Here is a 16,781-nt window from a genome sequence, read left to right as displayed (position 1 = left end):
AAAATTATTTACATCATCAATCATTGCTTTTCCCGTACTGGATACAGATTATGGAAACTGATTTGAAATCACCTGAAAATTGTATGAACAAACTTCTAAATTTTAGAAGAACGAGGGCGATACATGGTTTTGAATGGAAAACTGCTCGAGATGTTCAAAATTTTCGATCGATTTTTTCTGGCCTCTTCAAATTGATTTGCTTAACCTTGTTAACTCAAAAGCTACCTTAAATTAGGCGTTAATGCCAGGAGGGGGGGGGGCAAGATAAAAGAGCTTCTGATAATACTTAAATCAAAACTCGACCAAAAATAAAAACAGTGTCGTAAAACAATGCCAAAGAGGGATGCTTTGGGTAGTCAGATTTCGAAACCCTGACAAAGACATGAAATTTCTTGCCCCCAGGTGCACCCAGTATTCTGGCCTGGGAATACAATAGCTGGCAAATTTGAACCGGAGATGGACATGCGAATCTCACTGCTGCTCATTGCCAACTACAACAGCGGAAAGACACACATCACTCAAGGTGAAACTATTTAAAACAGCACTACACTCATCATCGGCATTATACACTAGCAAGCTCCTCTTATAGACTCTTCGCGTATTTTTGTTCCGATCATTGAAAATGGGAAGGAACTTTGTACTCGGGTGTATTTTAGTTTTTTCTTTTTTGTTTTCCACGCAAAATCAGGCACCCCAAATAATCATCGGACTGGGTTGAGTGATATATCATGTCGTTATTCGAACCACATAAAAAAGTTTCCAAATACTTTTCCCAGTGTCGAAAAAAACCGGTTTGAAAATTTTAATTTTTCCTCTTAATTCGAGCGAATAAAGCAAGCGAGCAGGCTTACAAATGCTAATTTATGCCTAATTAAGACATAAAATTTAATTTTAAGCAAGTAAAACTAGTTTTTAGAGTTTTTAGCTTCATTTTGGGAACCAAAAACTTCGAAAAATGTAAAATTTTCTGCCTTGCTGCTCTCAAATTTGCCATTTAAATTTAGAAGTAAATTGTTCCTATGTGCCAAACTTTGCAAAATCTTCAAAGTTCTGCAGGTAGCGGAGTGCTGTTGTGCCTGAGTGGAAGGTTCACTAAAAAACTCGGATCTTGTTAACTATCCCCCCCCCCCCTCCCTATTGCAATAGGGGTGGGGGGATAGTTAACAAGGTACAAAAATTCTCCCAAGGTTAATTTAACGCAGAATGTTTAATCCATGGTTCGAATTTCATGCGGCCGAAGAGTTATCTCCATGCATTTTGATTCAAACATTGGTTGCTAACCAGGTACTAGAGCATTTAAATTACTTCGTTTGTGGACTCCACCCGAAGGCAGAGTTTAGAAAAAGCTAAGTTTCTCAATTTGATCCACCACCCGGGTTACTATAGTAAAAGGCGATAGTAGCACTCGAGGGGCGATGGTGGACCAGGAGTTAACCTTCACCCGGATCCTGCCAAAACTGACCAACGGAACTCAACAAAAAACATGAAAAAGTTGGTTTTTAAACACACGCTTTCTTTTCAATGAAAGCTTGCATTTCTGGAATTACAACTTGTTCTTACATTTTATGGTCAAATTAAGGATTTCACTTTCAAGATCCTTCGACAAATCCAGTCCGAGAACGAATTGAATAAATTATACGTTTTAGGCTTTCTCTGTCTCAAATGTCATTATTTGCACTATTTGAAATGATTCTTATCGAAATGCGGAATGTATAATTGCATTTAAAATCAACTTGTCAAAGTCAGGATTCTATCGCACTGCGGAACCTGCTTGTCGTGTTTTCTAGAATCCAAACGGAACAAGGATAGTCAGTTTCTGTGCAAGTGACACAGAATGTTCCGACCAAAGCCTTAAAAAATACAAAAAGTTTTTTTCAAAACTTCACGACTGAAAGGGATTTTAAATGATATATCATTTGAACTATTCCGATGATTATTTGTGGTACCTGATTTTGCAAGGAAAAAAAGAAAAAGAAACTAAAACACCCCAATACAAAGTTCCTACCCATTTCCGATGGTGGGAACAAAAAGATGCCGAAGCGATGCTAAGCCATACTTGAATTAAGAGCAATAAATCACAAAAAAATTGTGGTCAGATTTGAAAAAAAAATTTCGGCGTCAATTTTCCGGAGAATTGTTAAGTTTAGATTTAGGGTAAAGGTTAAATTGATTGCATTTTGTGTTCACTGATCTTTAGGACCCGTAGTGGTGACAGAGGCGAAGATCATGCAGGGCAAACACATCTTCGAACTGATCATTCCCGACAACATCAACGGACAGACGCTTCCGATGTCGTTCAGAGATGACCACGTGCAGGTAATCAGTCCAAAAATTTAGAACCTGTTTTTGAAACTTAATCTCGAGTATTTTATTTTTTGTTTTGAGGGGTATGATGGGGGAGAACTGAACTTTTTTCTCATATTTTCTACGTCAAAAACTAGTTGAGAAAGAGAAGATGTGTGAAATGACGTCAAAAATGTTCGATGAAAAAATCGAAGACAATTTCAGTAAACAGCTCCTGAGAGGAAAAAACTATTAAATTGAGATAGATTTTTTAAAATGTCTATTTCTATTCTTTCGGGAAAGGGGACAATTCGTTTCTAGGTACCATAGGAATTGTTAAGAAAGGATCTCTACGGTAAAAATTTTGTGATCATTAATAAAAGATTAAGATTGAAGATTTCAAACTGAATATCGGAGAGGGTAACATTGTTATCTTCCAGGTGGAGTATAGACTTGTGGGATTTGATTTGACCTCAAATGAACAGCTGAAGGGCTACCTGCCCATTCAGATAATGACACCTGTCATCATAGACGAAGATGACTTCAGAGTGATGAAGATAGAGAAGAGGCTGAAGACATTTGGACTGTTCGAGACAGGCGGCATCAAAATGGGAATCAGAGTGAACAACCCCGAGTTGAGGCCCGGAGAGGATCTGTCAATCAAGGTTTCATCTCTCTTGAGATCCTTCGCATCTAACTTAACAATCTCTTTCCCCTTTCAACAAAGGAGGGGGATTTTCGACCAATCAGAATTCAGCAAAATTAGAATGTTCACTAGAAAGCTCTAGTGCGAATTTACTGTTTTTATTTACAGGGAGAGATTCTTATTCTTTAGTAGATACAATTGGGACCGATTGTTAAGTAGACACAATAAAATCCTTCCTCATGCTTTAAGGTGAAATACAAAAAATGGCGAGGCAAAATTGCTCAAAGACGACACAATCCAGTTCGGAAAATTACAAAAGAAATTCAATGTAAATCTTGAAAAGGATTATAACTTAAGTTTAAGTGTCTTATTTTGCAATGATTAAGTTTTGCTTTTCAGCTGGTGTACAGCGTGGGGGGCGGGAGTAAGAAAAAGAAACTGAAGAAGATCAGCTTGGCTCTCTACCAGAGAGTTGCCTATAACATGGCCAAGGACGCCACCAATGCCCTGTTCGCACCACTGAAGAACACGCAGATATACAAGGTCAAACAACACATCAAGTTAGTAGATGTTATCACGAATAATGTTATCACGAGTAATCCCATAAATCCGCCCCTGTCCTACAGTATCATGATTGGATCTACTTAACAACCCCCCCCCCCCCATTGTATCACCCAAAGAATCTCCACCTCTGTAAATAAAAACAATAAATTCACACTAGAGCGTTGTATGTAAATTCAAATTTTGCTGCATTCTGATTGGTCGAAAATTCGCTGCAAGTAATCTACTTAACAATCCCCCTTCTTGAAAGGGGGGAGATTGTTAAGTAGATCCTCATGATTTATTCTGGCGCCAAAAAATTTAAATAAAAACAGTTTAACTGGTTAAATTTTTTTAAAATTTATTTAAGAGCAGAAGCATCAGAAAAAGATGAAGAAATTAGAGTCCCCCTCTCCATCTCCCTCCCTCCCCTCCTCCCTTCAACCCCGAAAGTGGGCCACGCTACATTCGGAAACTACGTCAGAGTGTCCTACTATGTGAAGCTGAAGGTCAGCACCGGGTCACACCACAGTGCGTGGGAGATACCTATTCACGTGGGCACTACTGCTGCTGCAGCACTACAGGGATGTTGTAGGAGCTCCGGGATGGATATTGATTACGCAATTCTGAGAAGGGATGACGTAAGTTGAATATCTAATGAATCCGACAAGTGGGAGATTTCCAAAAACTGCGCTCACATGAAAACTAATTTGGACCAAAAATTAAGCGCCGCAGACAATATTCAACAAAATGTGGAAACTTTACGTCTATTTTTGCCTCAAGCCTAATATTTCTCAGTACTCAAGAGCGTTAACTTTGGCACATTCTCTGAAAAATGACCTTAAGGCAGAGAAACTTATGTCAAACTTAAGGGCGCTCCAGTGTTCGGAATCTGAATAAGGTCGGTCGGTTCAAACAGGTCGAAAGAACTTTCATTTTTTTTGAAAATCGGTGTTCCCTCGCGTAAGACCAAGTCGTTTTAAGACCCAAATTTGAAAAATTAAACGACAAAATATCGCAACACGAACTGAACTGTTTCCAGTGCAATGAACACAGCAACATGTATGGGATAATCTTCACGAAGATAACGACTCCGTGGCCCACTGAGAACGACACTGAGAAACTGACATTAGAGTTAAGCAAGGTCAACTCCCCCCAGGCCACAGAACACAGTGCCCTCTCCCTTCAGGTAAAAGGGGCACACTTTTCTGATTTGATTGCAATTTAGTTATAAGAAATTTCACCGAAATTACAATACCTGAAAATTATTCAAGCGACATTTACAAATCAATCTTTAAATCATTAATAAAAAAGGGCTCTAAAATTAAAGAAACATTTCAAAAAAAACAAACTGAAATAAAAGTGTTAAAATATGGTTGCCAGAAACTCAAAGTACCCGAAACATACGGCACTCATGCCAGCTCACATTTGCATATTGAGCAAACTAAACAAACCAAACTCTAATTTTTTCTGCAACGGACCATTTAAAAATAAGTAAAACAAGTTATGACTGATAAATTAGACATTCATAAATCAAATATCAATTCTTCAGGCGGTGACTCAAGCCTCTATTCTGACCCCATGTGAGTACAGTGAGAGTCAGATGGTCACTGGCGATGAAGCTTCGACCATGACCTCAAGGTCAATCAACAACTCACTACAGAGCTACTTACTAGCACACTCTCAGGCTTCACAACAACAACTGCAACAACATCCACATCATCAGCAACATTGTGAAGTTCATACAGGGTAATAAGCAGGACAAGACAGTTTTCATTGATTAAGAGTAATGAACGTAGTGAGTACTCTTTTATAGGTCTTGCTGATTTTTTGGTTTATTTTTTTTTCAGGAAAAAGTTTTAAAATTTGTTCACGCCCAATTTTGATTTTTCGCGGTATGACTAGTGATTTCTTTTCAAGTTCAGTGCATTTCTATTGTTAAAAGGAAGGCAAACTCCACCATCGAACAGCAAAAGTGTAAAGGTCACGGAATACGTGATCGACTTCTAATTTTGAAAAGAGAACTTAGTTATCAGATTTCCCAGCGAAATGAAAGTTTCACCTGTTGATCCAGTTTTCTCAAACTGGGGGATTAATTTTAATTAAAAAATGTCCATCATAAATTGTTCTAAAAATTCAAAAAACTTTAAGGCCATCTATTTTTTTCTTCGAAACTCAAAAGTTGAAAGTTTTTGAAATAACGAGTCAGTTTTTTTTGGTTTCCTTGCGTTCATTGCTCTTTTCCAACTGACAGTTGGCTATGTTAATTACAAATAAGTGGACCAAGCCATATTCTTTAATAAATAATACACCTTGATTTCTTTTTAAACAAAAATTGAAATATACAGTAGTCAACCAAATAAAACCCAAATTTAGGCTTTTACTTTCTAAAATCCTTGTTTTCAAAAACCACTTTGACAGTATTTACTTCAAATTTAAACCAAATTTGTACGTTGACCGAAAACATATGTTTTCAGCTGCCCTCTATGAAAGTATCAACAATTGGTTTCAAGTACCCACGAAACTCTTCCGGCTAAAAATGCCAGAAATCACAATTTCGAATAGGCCAAGTGAAAACAGTTGTTCTTGCAATGTGAAACTATTGGTTGAAACAATTTCTCTGTCGGAATTACTGTGAGACTTCATAATATGATCTTTCAAAAGGCTGAAACCGGTGTTTTCTTTCTGCGTTCGCATAGTTCCACATCGGCGTTTATAGCAACCTGTACTCCTAACTTCTTTCGTGAAGTAGTAATGAACAGCTTCTTTATTCAAGTCAATTAGCATTTCTTTTGTTGAATGCAGTTAAAAGGGGGACCGATTGTTTAGCAGACCCATCTTTTAGCATAAGAAGTGAAAAATGAGTCTTTTAGCAGACCAACATAATAAAGTGATGAATGATTGATTGACAGACTCAAAAAGACGCTCAGTCTAGGGCCAAACTTCCCCAATTAAGTCAATTATCTCACGATTTCTCAACAAAACTATCAAATTCAAAAACACAACAGTCTAAATTAGCGGCAAAACAAAGATTTACGCGCACAATAACACTTGTTTTGAAATGAGCGCAGCGGAGCAAGGGGGGCTGATGTTCTTAAACAGCTGTAGAAAACATTGAAGATTTTTTGCCGAACGACAACTTAGGCGACAAAAATTGGTTCAAACTTCGCAATGCCGACAACCAAACTGGGGTCTTAATAAAATTGAGCTATAAAGTTTTGAAACTCAAAATTTTCAGTGAGATGGATCAATATTTTTAATGACCCACCCCTACTAAAAAGGGTTGCTCTTAAACTACGCAATTTAAATTCACCAAACCAATATCACACAAGCCGACAACGTTTAACCGAAAAAGTTTATTCAAATAAATTTATTGAAAATCGGAGTGAGTAAACTTACAAACTGCAAAACTGTACGACAATTTTGAATTCTACTAAAATCATTGGAATCAAATTAAAAACCTAGTTTTAATTAAAAAGTGTACCAGATAATATAAATTGCACTTGATAAAAAAGGGAAAACGAGATAGCAACCTGTACTCCTAACTTCTTTCAAGAAGTAGTAATGAACAACTTCTTTACTCAAGTCATTTAGCATTTCTTTTGTTGAATGCAGTTAAAAGGGGGACCGATTGTATAGCAGACCCATCTTTTAGCATAAGAAGTGAAAAATGAGTCTTTTAGCAGACCAACATAATAAAGTGATGAATGATTGATTGACAGACTCAAAAAGACGCTCAGTCTAGGGCCAAATTTCCCCAATTAAGTCAATTATCTCACGATTTGTCAACAAAACTATCAACTTGAAAAACACAAGAGTCTAAATTAGCGGCAAAACAAAGATTTACGCGCACAATAACACTTGTTTTGAAATGAGCGCAGCGGAGCAAGGGGGGTAATTCTTATGCGCGAAGGACCGAATGAGAGAAAAAACTTGTAGTCCAAGGACCAAAGACAAAAATAGCCGAAAATCAATTTTTAAAAAGAAGCAGTTGGCATTCAATTAAAATGAATTAAATGAAGACATATTTTGCTTCTTTCATTACGAAACCCTTGAAATGTAAAATTTTTCCCAATTTTGCGGCGGTCAAGGACAATTTGAAAATTTTGCATATTTCTGCCGTTTTTATATTCGGCCAATATCAATACTCCAGTTCCTGGAAATGTTAACTTTCTTTCCAAATTTTAGATTTCTGAAATCTGATTGGCTGATTTATATTTTCGCGCATTCGGTCCTTCGCGCACGAGGGATTCCACCGGAGCCAGCGGTCGCTAATTGCCAATGCCGCGTTTGAAGTTAGCCATTACACTTTATAATTGTTCTGAGTCTGCTTAAAAAAACCGATCTGCAAAAAAACCGGTCTGCTAAAATCCCTAGCATCAGTTAAAAGGTGGACTGGTTGTAGTCAGCACAAATGAAACTGACAAAAGGCAAACAGCTGTCTGAAAGTAAACACGGAATACAGGACGTTTGTCTGTGAAAGTATTGCACAATATATTTACCGCTAGCAATAGGTATTGCAATAGTTCTTTAGTTTTTCTGTCAAAACTATGTATTGCTATAGTTTACTACCTAAAAAATTGGTAATGCAATAATTTTATTGCAATATATTGCAAATTATTGCAATACATTATATTTTTATCCAGCCCTGATGAGGTGCATAAAGCTCTCGGAATTTGCATGGTTTTGTGATTAGTTTTATATCGACAACTGAAGTTCAGCTACTAACGTTTTAACAAAAACTTTTCTAACAAAATACGTTTGTTTTGGCTGATGTTCTTAAACAGCTGTAGAAAACATTGAAGATTTTTTGCCGAACGACAACTTAGGCGACAAAAATTGGTTCAAACTTCGCAATGCCGACAACCAAACTGGGGTCTTAATAAAATTGAGCTATAAAGTTTTGAAACTCAAAATTTTCAGTGAGATGGGTCAATATTTTTCATGACCCACCCCTCCTAAAAAGGGTTGCTCTTAAACTACGCAATTTAAGTTCACCAAACCAATATCACACAAACCGACAACGTTTAACCGAAAAAGTTTATTCAAATAAATTTATTGAAAATCGGAGTGAGTAAACTTACAAACTGCAAAACTGTACGACAATTTTGAATTCTACTAAAATCATTGGAATCAAATTAAAAACCTAGTTTTGTTTTAAAAGTGTACCAGATAATATAAATTGCACTTGAAAAAAAGGGAAAACGAGATAACAAAAATTGAAACGAAAACCACAAACCAAACAAGACTGCTCGTATCAGGGCGAAGCCCTGAATGTTCCGACTGCCTTTTAAGGTTTATGGAGCAGCAGTAAGAACATAAAAAAAATTAAATGAAATAAAATAAAACGAAATTATATATTTTTTAAATTTGAAATTTTTCATGAAAATCATCCCCCCACACGCCATATAAAGTACAAAAGAATAAATTCCGCTCCTAGTAACAAATCAATTATGGCAAATAAGCTTCGTTCAACCAATTTGGAACGATTTTAAGACGGATTAAATCTCCGCTTACGCGTTATTAGCGCGAATTATATCGCGCGTTAATTGTCCCAAATTGGCCAAAATGGCAATCTTTAAACCCTCATAACTTTACGAAAAAAGATCACAGGTGAAATATCTTTTCACATTTAAGCTCAGGACAACAATACCTTTTGAATGATATAAAAGAATCCCGTCAAAAATGGCTAGTTAAAAAGTCGAAATTTGTCTGAAGAAAAAAAACCCCACCCCGAGCACAAATATTCCGTTACTTTCGTATCGAAAGTCGGAACAAAAAGTGAAAATTTTTTCCAATAGGTTCCTCTAAGAAATTTAATTTCGGATCTACTTAACAATCTCCACCCCTTTCAAGAAAGGGGGGATATTGTTAAGAAGATCAAAATGTACGATTTTTCGACCAATCAGAATGCAGCAAAATTAGAATGTACAATAGAAAACTCAGTGCTAATTTACTGTATTTATTTATAGGTGTGGAAATTTTTAAGTAGGTACCATAGGAGGAGGGGGGGGGGGAGATTGTTAAGTAGGTCCTTAATTTCTGCCTGAAACGTACTAAAAGGCAGTTTATTTGATTTTTCAAAGAAAAAAGCATGTCAGCCTGTACGTGAAAGTAATTGCACGTAATTCCCTCAGATTTGTAGAAAAAGTGTTTTACGGGAAAAAATCTAGCTCATGCTTAAAAGTAGACTTGCAAAGTTTCACAACAATTTTATTCTGACCTCAACTTAAAACTTATCGGTTAAAAATTTGCTCAGATTCTGAAACCGAAAGAAAGTGGCCTCGCTAAATAATTATACAGTAATAACTATATAAGAAGATGGTTGTGGTTGGCCAACAAGGCGGTGGTTGGCCAACAAACCGAAAACAAGACTACCCTTCCAACAAGCCGGCGAAAAATATTATTATTATCCATCATAACAACAGATTGCCATTGAGATTGCCATTATTGTTACGCAATTCTTATGTAATTTACATAAACCTGTTGTAGTTTCGGCTTCAAGATATGGCAGTTTGTAGATAAGGTGGTTTATTACAATTATAACTAGAGCTTACACTCATTGTCTTCGTAGACGAACAGCTTTTGCACTAGTCCGTCTGGTTTCATGCCTCCCCTCTCTAGATACTCTGCATACTTCTCCACCTTGGCCTTCTTGTACAGGATAGTCTTCATCCCTTTGGGACACCTCTTCTCAAAGTCCTTCTGCGATATCTCAATTGGGTTCACGTAGGAAGGCGGCAGGTCTATTTCACGCTCGTCTAACATCTCTTCCTAGTCAGATAAAGAAGAATATAAATAGTATGTTAGAACAAAATAATAAATTAATTGAGTAGTTAGATGCGAGGTGCTCAGCTACAAGCTATATGTACTTTTTTTCGAATTAGTCAAAGTGAAAATTTAGCAGCTTCTCATCTCCTTAAAAGTGAATATATCAATTGCGAGTTTGAGGCAAGCGATCAGAGATCTTGTTCTAAGGAAAATATTTCATCCATATTTTACATATTGTTTTAATAGTGAATCATTAGTTGAATGATTAGTTAACCTGATACGTAAAATTTCGATAAAATTTTCGTCTGCCACTTCTTTCTTTAAGAAAACAGCAAGAAAACGCAGGGATTTTCACCCCATATTGCATCTTTTTCATGAGTTGGGATCCCAAATAATTGTGGCTTCTGCGATGAAATTGTTTTTTTTTTGCAAGAAATACGAAAAAAATAGCCAACTGACAGTTGGACGAGTAATAAACGCAAGGAAACAGAACTCCAACAAGCTAATTTTGAAAATATCTCTAGAACATTTTTGAATCTCTAGAACAAGCTCTTTGAATCTCACAAACATTTTATGTTTGGTTTTTTTTTGATAAAACTAACCCAATATGGAAAAACTGGATCAAAAGATAAACTTTTATTTCTCTGGGTAGTCTGATATTTAAAATCCATTTCCGAAACTAGAAGTTAATCACGTTTTTCGTGACCTTTACACTTTTGCTGTTCGATAATGGCGTTTGCCTTCCTTTTAACAATGGAAACTAACTGAAGTTCAAATTAAATCAAAAGTCAATCCGCCAAATCAATCCGCCGTCAAATCAAAATTGAGCGTGAACAAATTTTAAGACATTTTCCTGAAAAAAAAAAACAAAAAAATCACCAAGACCTATTTATGAGTACTCACGACGTTCAAAAAATTTGAAAAATTAACGTTAGAATTATTATTCAGGGAGATAATATAATAATGGTTTTTGATCAGTTCATTACTGAATTCCTGTAAACGTTCTGAAAACTTAACTATTTTTAGTTTTTTTTTAGAATTGTTCCGACCATTGAAAATGGGGAGGAACTTTGTATTCGAGTGCGTTTTAGCTTTTTTCCCGTGCAAAATTAGGTACCGCAATTAATTATCGGCATGTGCAGATTACTATACCAAACGCAACGTCATTTTTGTCGTAATTCGAACGACATTTAAAAAAATTTCAAAAAGTTTTCCCTGTAATGAGAAAAACTGGTTTGAAATTTTTAATTTTTAGTTCAATTTCGAGCAAATACAGCGAACGGGCAGGCTTACAATAACTTGTTTATGCTTGATTTGAGCCCTGAAAAGTAAATTTTACGTAAACATTTTGCAAATTTCTGCAAACAATTGAAAAAATTTTTTACGATTTTTTTGTTTTTCCAATCAGTGTTCTACAAAAAATTATGTCCAATTAGCCTGATTTTACTATGACTGTCGAAAATGCCTAAATTCCAGTTTAACGTCAGATCCTTTCATCACGTCACGCAAAAAAACTACTTTTTTAAAAGACTATGGTCGGATCATTCTGTGTACTTGCACAGTAACCGTCCATCCTTGTTATTTTTTCCCTTAGTTTCCTGCAACCAGAGGTGTTTAGTTCAGAAAAACAAAAGCTTCAAGAAATACCAAGAAAACTAGCAAGTAATTGAAATCAAGCCCGCTTACGTCATCCTCGCCTAGATCCTCGAGGCCCTCCTGCTCGGGAACTAGCAGTTGGGGCTGTTCTGTCTGGGGGAACATGAACTCCCATTTGGTACAGTCTCCAAGGTCAAATGACATGTCCTAAACATACAGCCAGAAATAACTTAAGGAAAATTTCGCTTTAAAAATTGCCCCATATTGCTGGAGAGAAAAGAATTTTAAACTGATGTATGATTAATCCTGCCTGGGAAATGCATTGATGTTATCACTAGTAAATAACTAACGATTCAAACAATTTTTGAAAAAAAGCGTGAGAAAATTTTTTTTCCATTGGAGTTATGTCATTATTTCACCGCTTTAATACAAAATTTTGCCGTAGTTTGATTGGTCGAAATCAATTATAAAAAATGACGTCACCAACTTTGCATCCATTGGCTCCCATCTGCATGCAGACCCAGTGGTTCTTGTGGTTCCAGAGGGACTCTATGCCCTGGTAGTTGGGGTGGGTAGTCGGGTACGTCTGGCCAGTGAGCGCCTCAATGAAAAAGTTCTCCGGCACCTGCATAAAACAAACATCAAAATTAACTTTTGTTCCGACCAAAATTTATTTTGCGGATCCTTCAGGACAAAATAAATATCAAAACTGATATTTGTTCCGAGCCACTCCAGTTAGTTATTAGCGGAACTACGGCATAGAGTAATACTTTTAAGCGCTTTTTTAGTCGTCTGAAAAAAAAGTTTGAGCGATTTGTATTTGAAATCATATTCAAGTAAATTTAAGCAGGATTCAGATTTTGTGACAAAACTTGGAAAACCAAAAAGTCTGAATGTTTGCTATTCTGCTTGAATTTAATAAATTCGAACCGGAACCAAAGGAGAATCTTGTCTCACACCGGCTTGAAGAAGGGCTTGTAAAGAGACTAGGAGAGGGTTACATTAACTTGACCTTAAATCCCAGCTATCATTTTTGATTACTTACCTCTCGTTTGCCATGTAGCACGAGAACCCAGCAATGAACTCGCAGACCATCTAGCTCATCGGGAGGAGGCTTCTCCAGTTCCTAGAAAAGATAAATGTTTTCATTTCTGTTATTTACCGTAAATTTCAAATGGATCCACTGGTCAATATTTTCCTGCTGCGAAAACAAAGAGTAACTTTCCTTAGGAAAGTTTGATCAGCTGATGATGATCAGAAGAGGAAGAAAATATTCTAACATGGTAGATGAAAAGAGCCCTAATAATTCTAGCATTTAAATAATTTATTGTACTTTCTAATTTTTGAACACGATGTGGATTTTAAAATGGAAAATGAACTGAGACGCCTATAAAAATCTTCACAAAAAGTTGAAATTTTCAAGTTACGGCGACATCTAAAATGAGTTGGAAATGAAAGCCACTTTTATTTTTAGGTCTGTTTGAACTACTAACTAAATGGGGATGATCTACTTTTTCATCATTGACCCCTGTGGTACCCCCTATAGAGGTCACATTGAGGTCAGATAGACTGTGACTGGGCTAGAAACAAAGGTCAAAACGAAGATCAATTAAAATTAGCCTTGAAACCGATGCCATATTGAATTATTGCCATGTTTAATTGTGAACAATAAAATTGACTAAAATCTGACCAGGTGAAAAAATGGCCAACACAAAAGAATTACTAAATTATTATCTCTAATTTATATCTAGTCAACAAAAAAGAGGCATGTTGCTATAATTGACTGGGTAAATTTCAAGTCTTACGCTAAGTTCCACCTGAAAAAAATGAAGTAAATTGAAAATAGGAAATATTTAACAATTGAATTTAAATCAACTTTTATTGACAAGCAACAAAAACTGTATTCCAGAATATCTAAATTTTACTACTTTTAGGATTCAAGTTAAATTTGAAAAGGAGACAAACCACTTTTTTGAACTTGATAAGATAAACAAACATGTGCACCCGAGAGTCAAGACGGAGCAGAAGACTAATTTTAAAGAGACAACTAAATGCTGTGCAATTAATTGTTTTTGTTTAGAAAAACCAGAATAGTAATGCAATCACGCAATACAAAGTATTATCTAATAAATAACCAGCCAATGTGGAGAAAAAACACTTAATTCATTATTCAATAAGCGATGTGTCATTTTTTAGAGATTTTTATATTGTAATTTTACAAAGGGGTGGGAAATTGGAAAACAGCCAAGACGACTCACAGTAAAAAATCACCAGACAAGTTATCCATGAGTACAAAATTAAACAGAAATTGAGAGTGAAAGGAATGAACTCACAGCAATTCTGGCCTCATCTTCGGCCTTCCTCCTCGCAACCTCCTCCTGCTCCTTCTTCACCCTCCTCTCCTCCATCATCCTCACATACTTGCTACTCAGGTCCTTCGGGGGCTTCACAGAGTACTTCTTCTTCTCAGCCTCTCGCTCCTCCTTCTTCGCCTGCAACAAGTTCAATTCTACCCCGGGACCTCGGGTATAGGTGATAGTTTTGCTGAAATTTTGTCAATTTTGCGATCATCAAGGGTGCTGCAATCGTGTAATAGACTTTTTCCGGAAAAAAAAATTGGTTCACAGAATGGTCAATTTGGTAGGCATGGTAAACTTCACTGCTGACCTGCTCTATTTTACGAAAATTCAAATAAAACTGCAATTATTAGGTACTAAATAGGTAAAATTGGTTTCAAGTAACAACTGTTTTTTTTTCCGGATTCGTGGTTTTCGCTCTAGTTTTCGTCGGTTCATTAAATTAATGTTTGTGTTTTATCTTTAACCCCGTGTTAATTAATCCCCTATGAAAAAACTCTCTATATTATCATCACTTGACAAGATGACCCCACAACAATTTCACCCCCTTTCAATACCGGTAATTTGTTTTTAATTAAGTGTTTTTACAACCATAGTATTATTCCACCTATGCGTACTAATTGAGGCAAGAGAAGCTATTCTTAATTCACTTAATGCGTTTAAGCACCCAAAAACAATTGCAATTCGATTGCCTAATGAAATGATCTCTCATTTACGCGTTTTAAACTACATGATGCCCACTGGAGGCAACAAAAAGACGTTTGTGAGCTTTAAAAAAGGTACTGTCTACACTTTACGCATTCTTATACCAATCTATGAACTATGATTTTTGAAGCGTATCTTCAATTCTCCTTATTTTCCAAATACGAACAAAAGTTAGCCGTACCAGGCTACTAGTATTCAGCATAAAATCAAAAGCGCTACGAACTGGATCAGCTCGAAATACCACACTCATAAATATTAAGCAACAGCAATTATGAATGGCAAAAATCTACTGAATTGAGTGATGAAAGTAATTATGAAATTTCTCCGAGAACACGTGATGCTCCACTAGTTTTGAAAAACTTCGAGGATCTGAGCAAAATATTGCCGTCACAGTGACCACCGCAATGCAGCAAATAACAGACAATATTGCCACTCAACTAGCCCGACAACAAAAAAAACTTAGCTCGAACTGCACAACACATGCGCAAGCAACGAGATCAGATTTTACCAGTCTCTTCAGCAACCAGATGTTTAGCAAAAATTAGCCGTACCAGGCTACGAGTATTCAGCGTAAAAACAAAAGCACTACAAGGCCTTTGAAGGCAGAGTAAGGTTAAAAGAGACTATGGAAGTATGCAGACATACAAGTTAATAAAGGTCTTTCATTTTTTTGAAAATCAGTTTTTTTTGAAAATCAGTGAAGAAGTTGTCGCGTTGAATTAAAATTTCAGCGAAAAATGAAAAAAATTATCGAAGCGTCTCAAAAAATAATAAAAATAGAAAAAATACAATTTCATAATACCTGATTTTGTCAAACAGGAAATTGATGCCCTGAAAACTACGCAATAAACATGCGATAAAACATGAGCCGAAATCGTTTAATCGAAAAAAGAACCAAAGAAAAAATTAAAAATCGGACTTGGAAAACCGAAAAATTACAGAACTTTCATTTTCAGTAAGAAAATTCTAAAAAAAATCGCGCCTTACAATGTAGCCCGATAACAAACAGTACCAGATAAAATAAATTCAATTAAAAAAAACGGAAATTGAACCGACGAAAATTAAGCCGAAAACCACAAACCCAAAAAAAAACTTAAATTCAACATTTTTTTGAGAAAATTATTTGAAAAAAAAAAAAAAAAAACACGGTAACGGACCGCACTTATTTACTACCTAAATAAAGTTAGTTTTAATTGAATTTCAAAGAAACAGAGCATGTCTTCAAGTTTACCATTCCCACAAAATTGATAATTGTGTGAATAAAGTTATTTACGGGAACAAAAAAAAATCTGGTACCCGCTTGCAAAACCCTTGCTTATCGTAAGGGTAAAAGGATGCAAAATGTTAATTAACTGGAATGAGTAACTGTTTTCATGCAATATTCCTTTCCAAGAAAACCCTTTTCTCCTGAAATATTCGTTTCCAAGAAAAACCGTCTTTCTCACTTTATATTTTCCCACTTTTCAGAATCGGTTGGTTTAATACACGGATGGCATATCTGTGTACTCAATTGTGGTAAGCCAACCAGCAATTTCCTGGACTATACTAATGTAACTCTCACAAATTGCTCTAATGATGGTTATGCTTTAGGAGTCTCCAGGTGATTGAAATTCGGCCAGAATGTATACCTGTTCTGACTTGTTGAGTAGTGGACAGAGTTCTCTGGTCTGGTCCATGAGAGTGGTCTCTTTAGTGGCATATCCACACACCACATATGCGTCATAGCCACTGCCTAACAAAAGGGAACAGAGGAGCACACTGAAGTCGAAGCAGTTGCCCCTCTGCAGACTCAAGACTGTAGTCGGGCTGAACAGATTCTCCGGCTGAAAAAAAAAACAAGATAGTTTCAGCCAAAATAAGGGACTATAAAAACAAAGAGTGTT

At 36.1% G+C, this 16,781-nt stretch overlaps 1 protein-coding gene and 1 non-coding gene across 3 annotated transcripts in view; both read right to left on the bottom strand.

Moving 5' to 3' along the window:
- The window catches only part of LOC134852110 (dynein regulatory complex subunit 7-like), a 59,919-nt gene that overhangs the window by 40,193 nt on the left and 2,945 nt on the right, over positions 1-16,781 (bottom strand). For both annotated transcript variants that reach the window (XM_063868394.1, XM_063868395.1), the window contains exons 4-9: positions 16,527-16,721; positions 14,170-14,328; positions 12,882-12,962; positions 12,324-12,461; positions 11,927-12,043; positions 10,027-10,243 (exon numbers count right to left, since the gene is read on the bottom strand). In XM_063868394.1, coding sequence (XP_063724464.1) covers positions 10,027-10,243; positions 11,927-12,043; positions 12,324-12,461; positions 12,882-12,962; positions 14,170-14,328; positions 16,527-16,721 — 907 coding nt within the window. The remainder of the gene's footprint in view (positions 1-10,026; positions 10,244-11,926; positions 12,044-12,323; positions 12,462-12,881; positions 12,963-14,169; positions 14,329-16,526; positions 16,722-16,781) is intronic.
- LOC134852209 (U5 spliceosomal RNA) lies at positions 1,317-1,431 on the bottom strand. The gene has a single exon (XR_010164289.1). It is a non-coding gene; the product is annotated as a U5 spliceosomal RNA (small nuclear RNA).

The sequence above is a fragment of the Symsagittifera roscoffensis genome, chromosome 7, assembly GCF_963678635.1.
Source record: "Symsagittifera roscoffensis chromosome 7, txSymRosc1.1, whole genome shotgun sequence".
NCBI lineage: Eukaryota > Metazoa > Xenacoelomorpha > Acoela > Convolutidae > Symsagittifera > Symsagittifera roscoffensis.
This window is presented reverse-complemented; position numbering and strand designations above follow the sequence as displayed.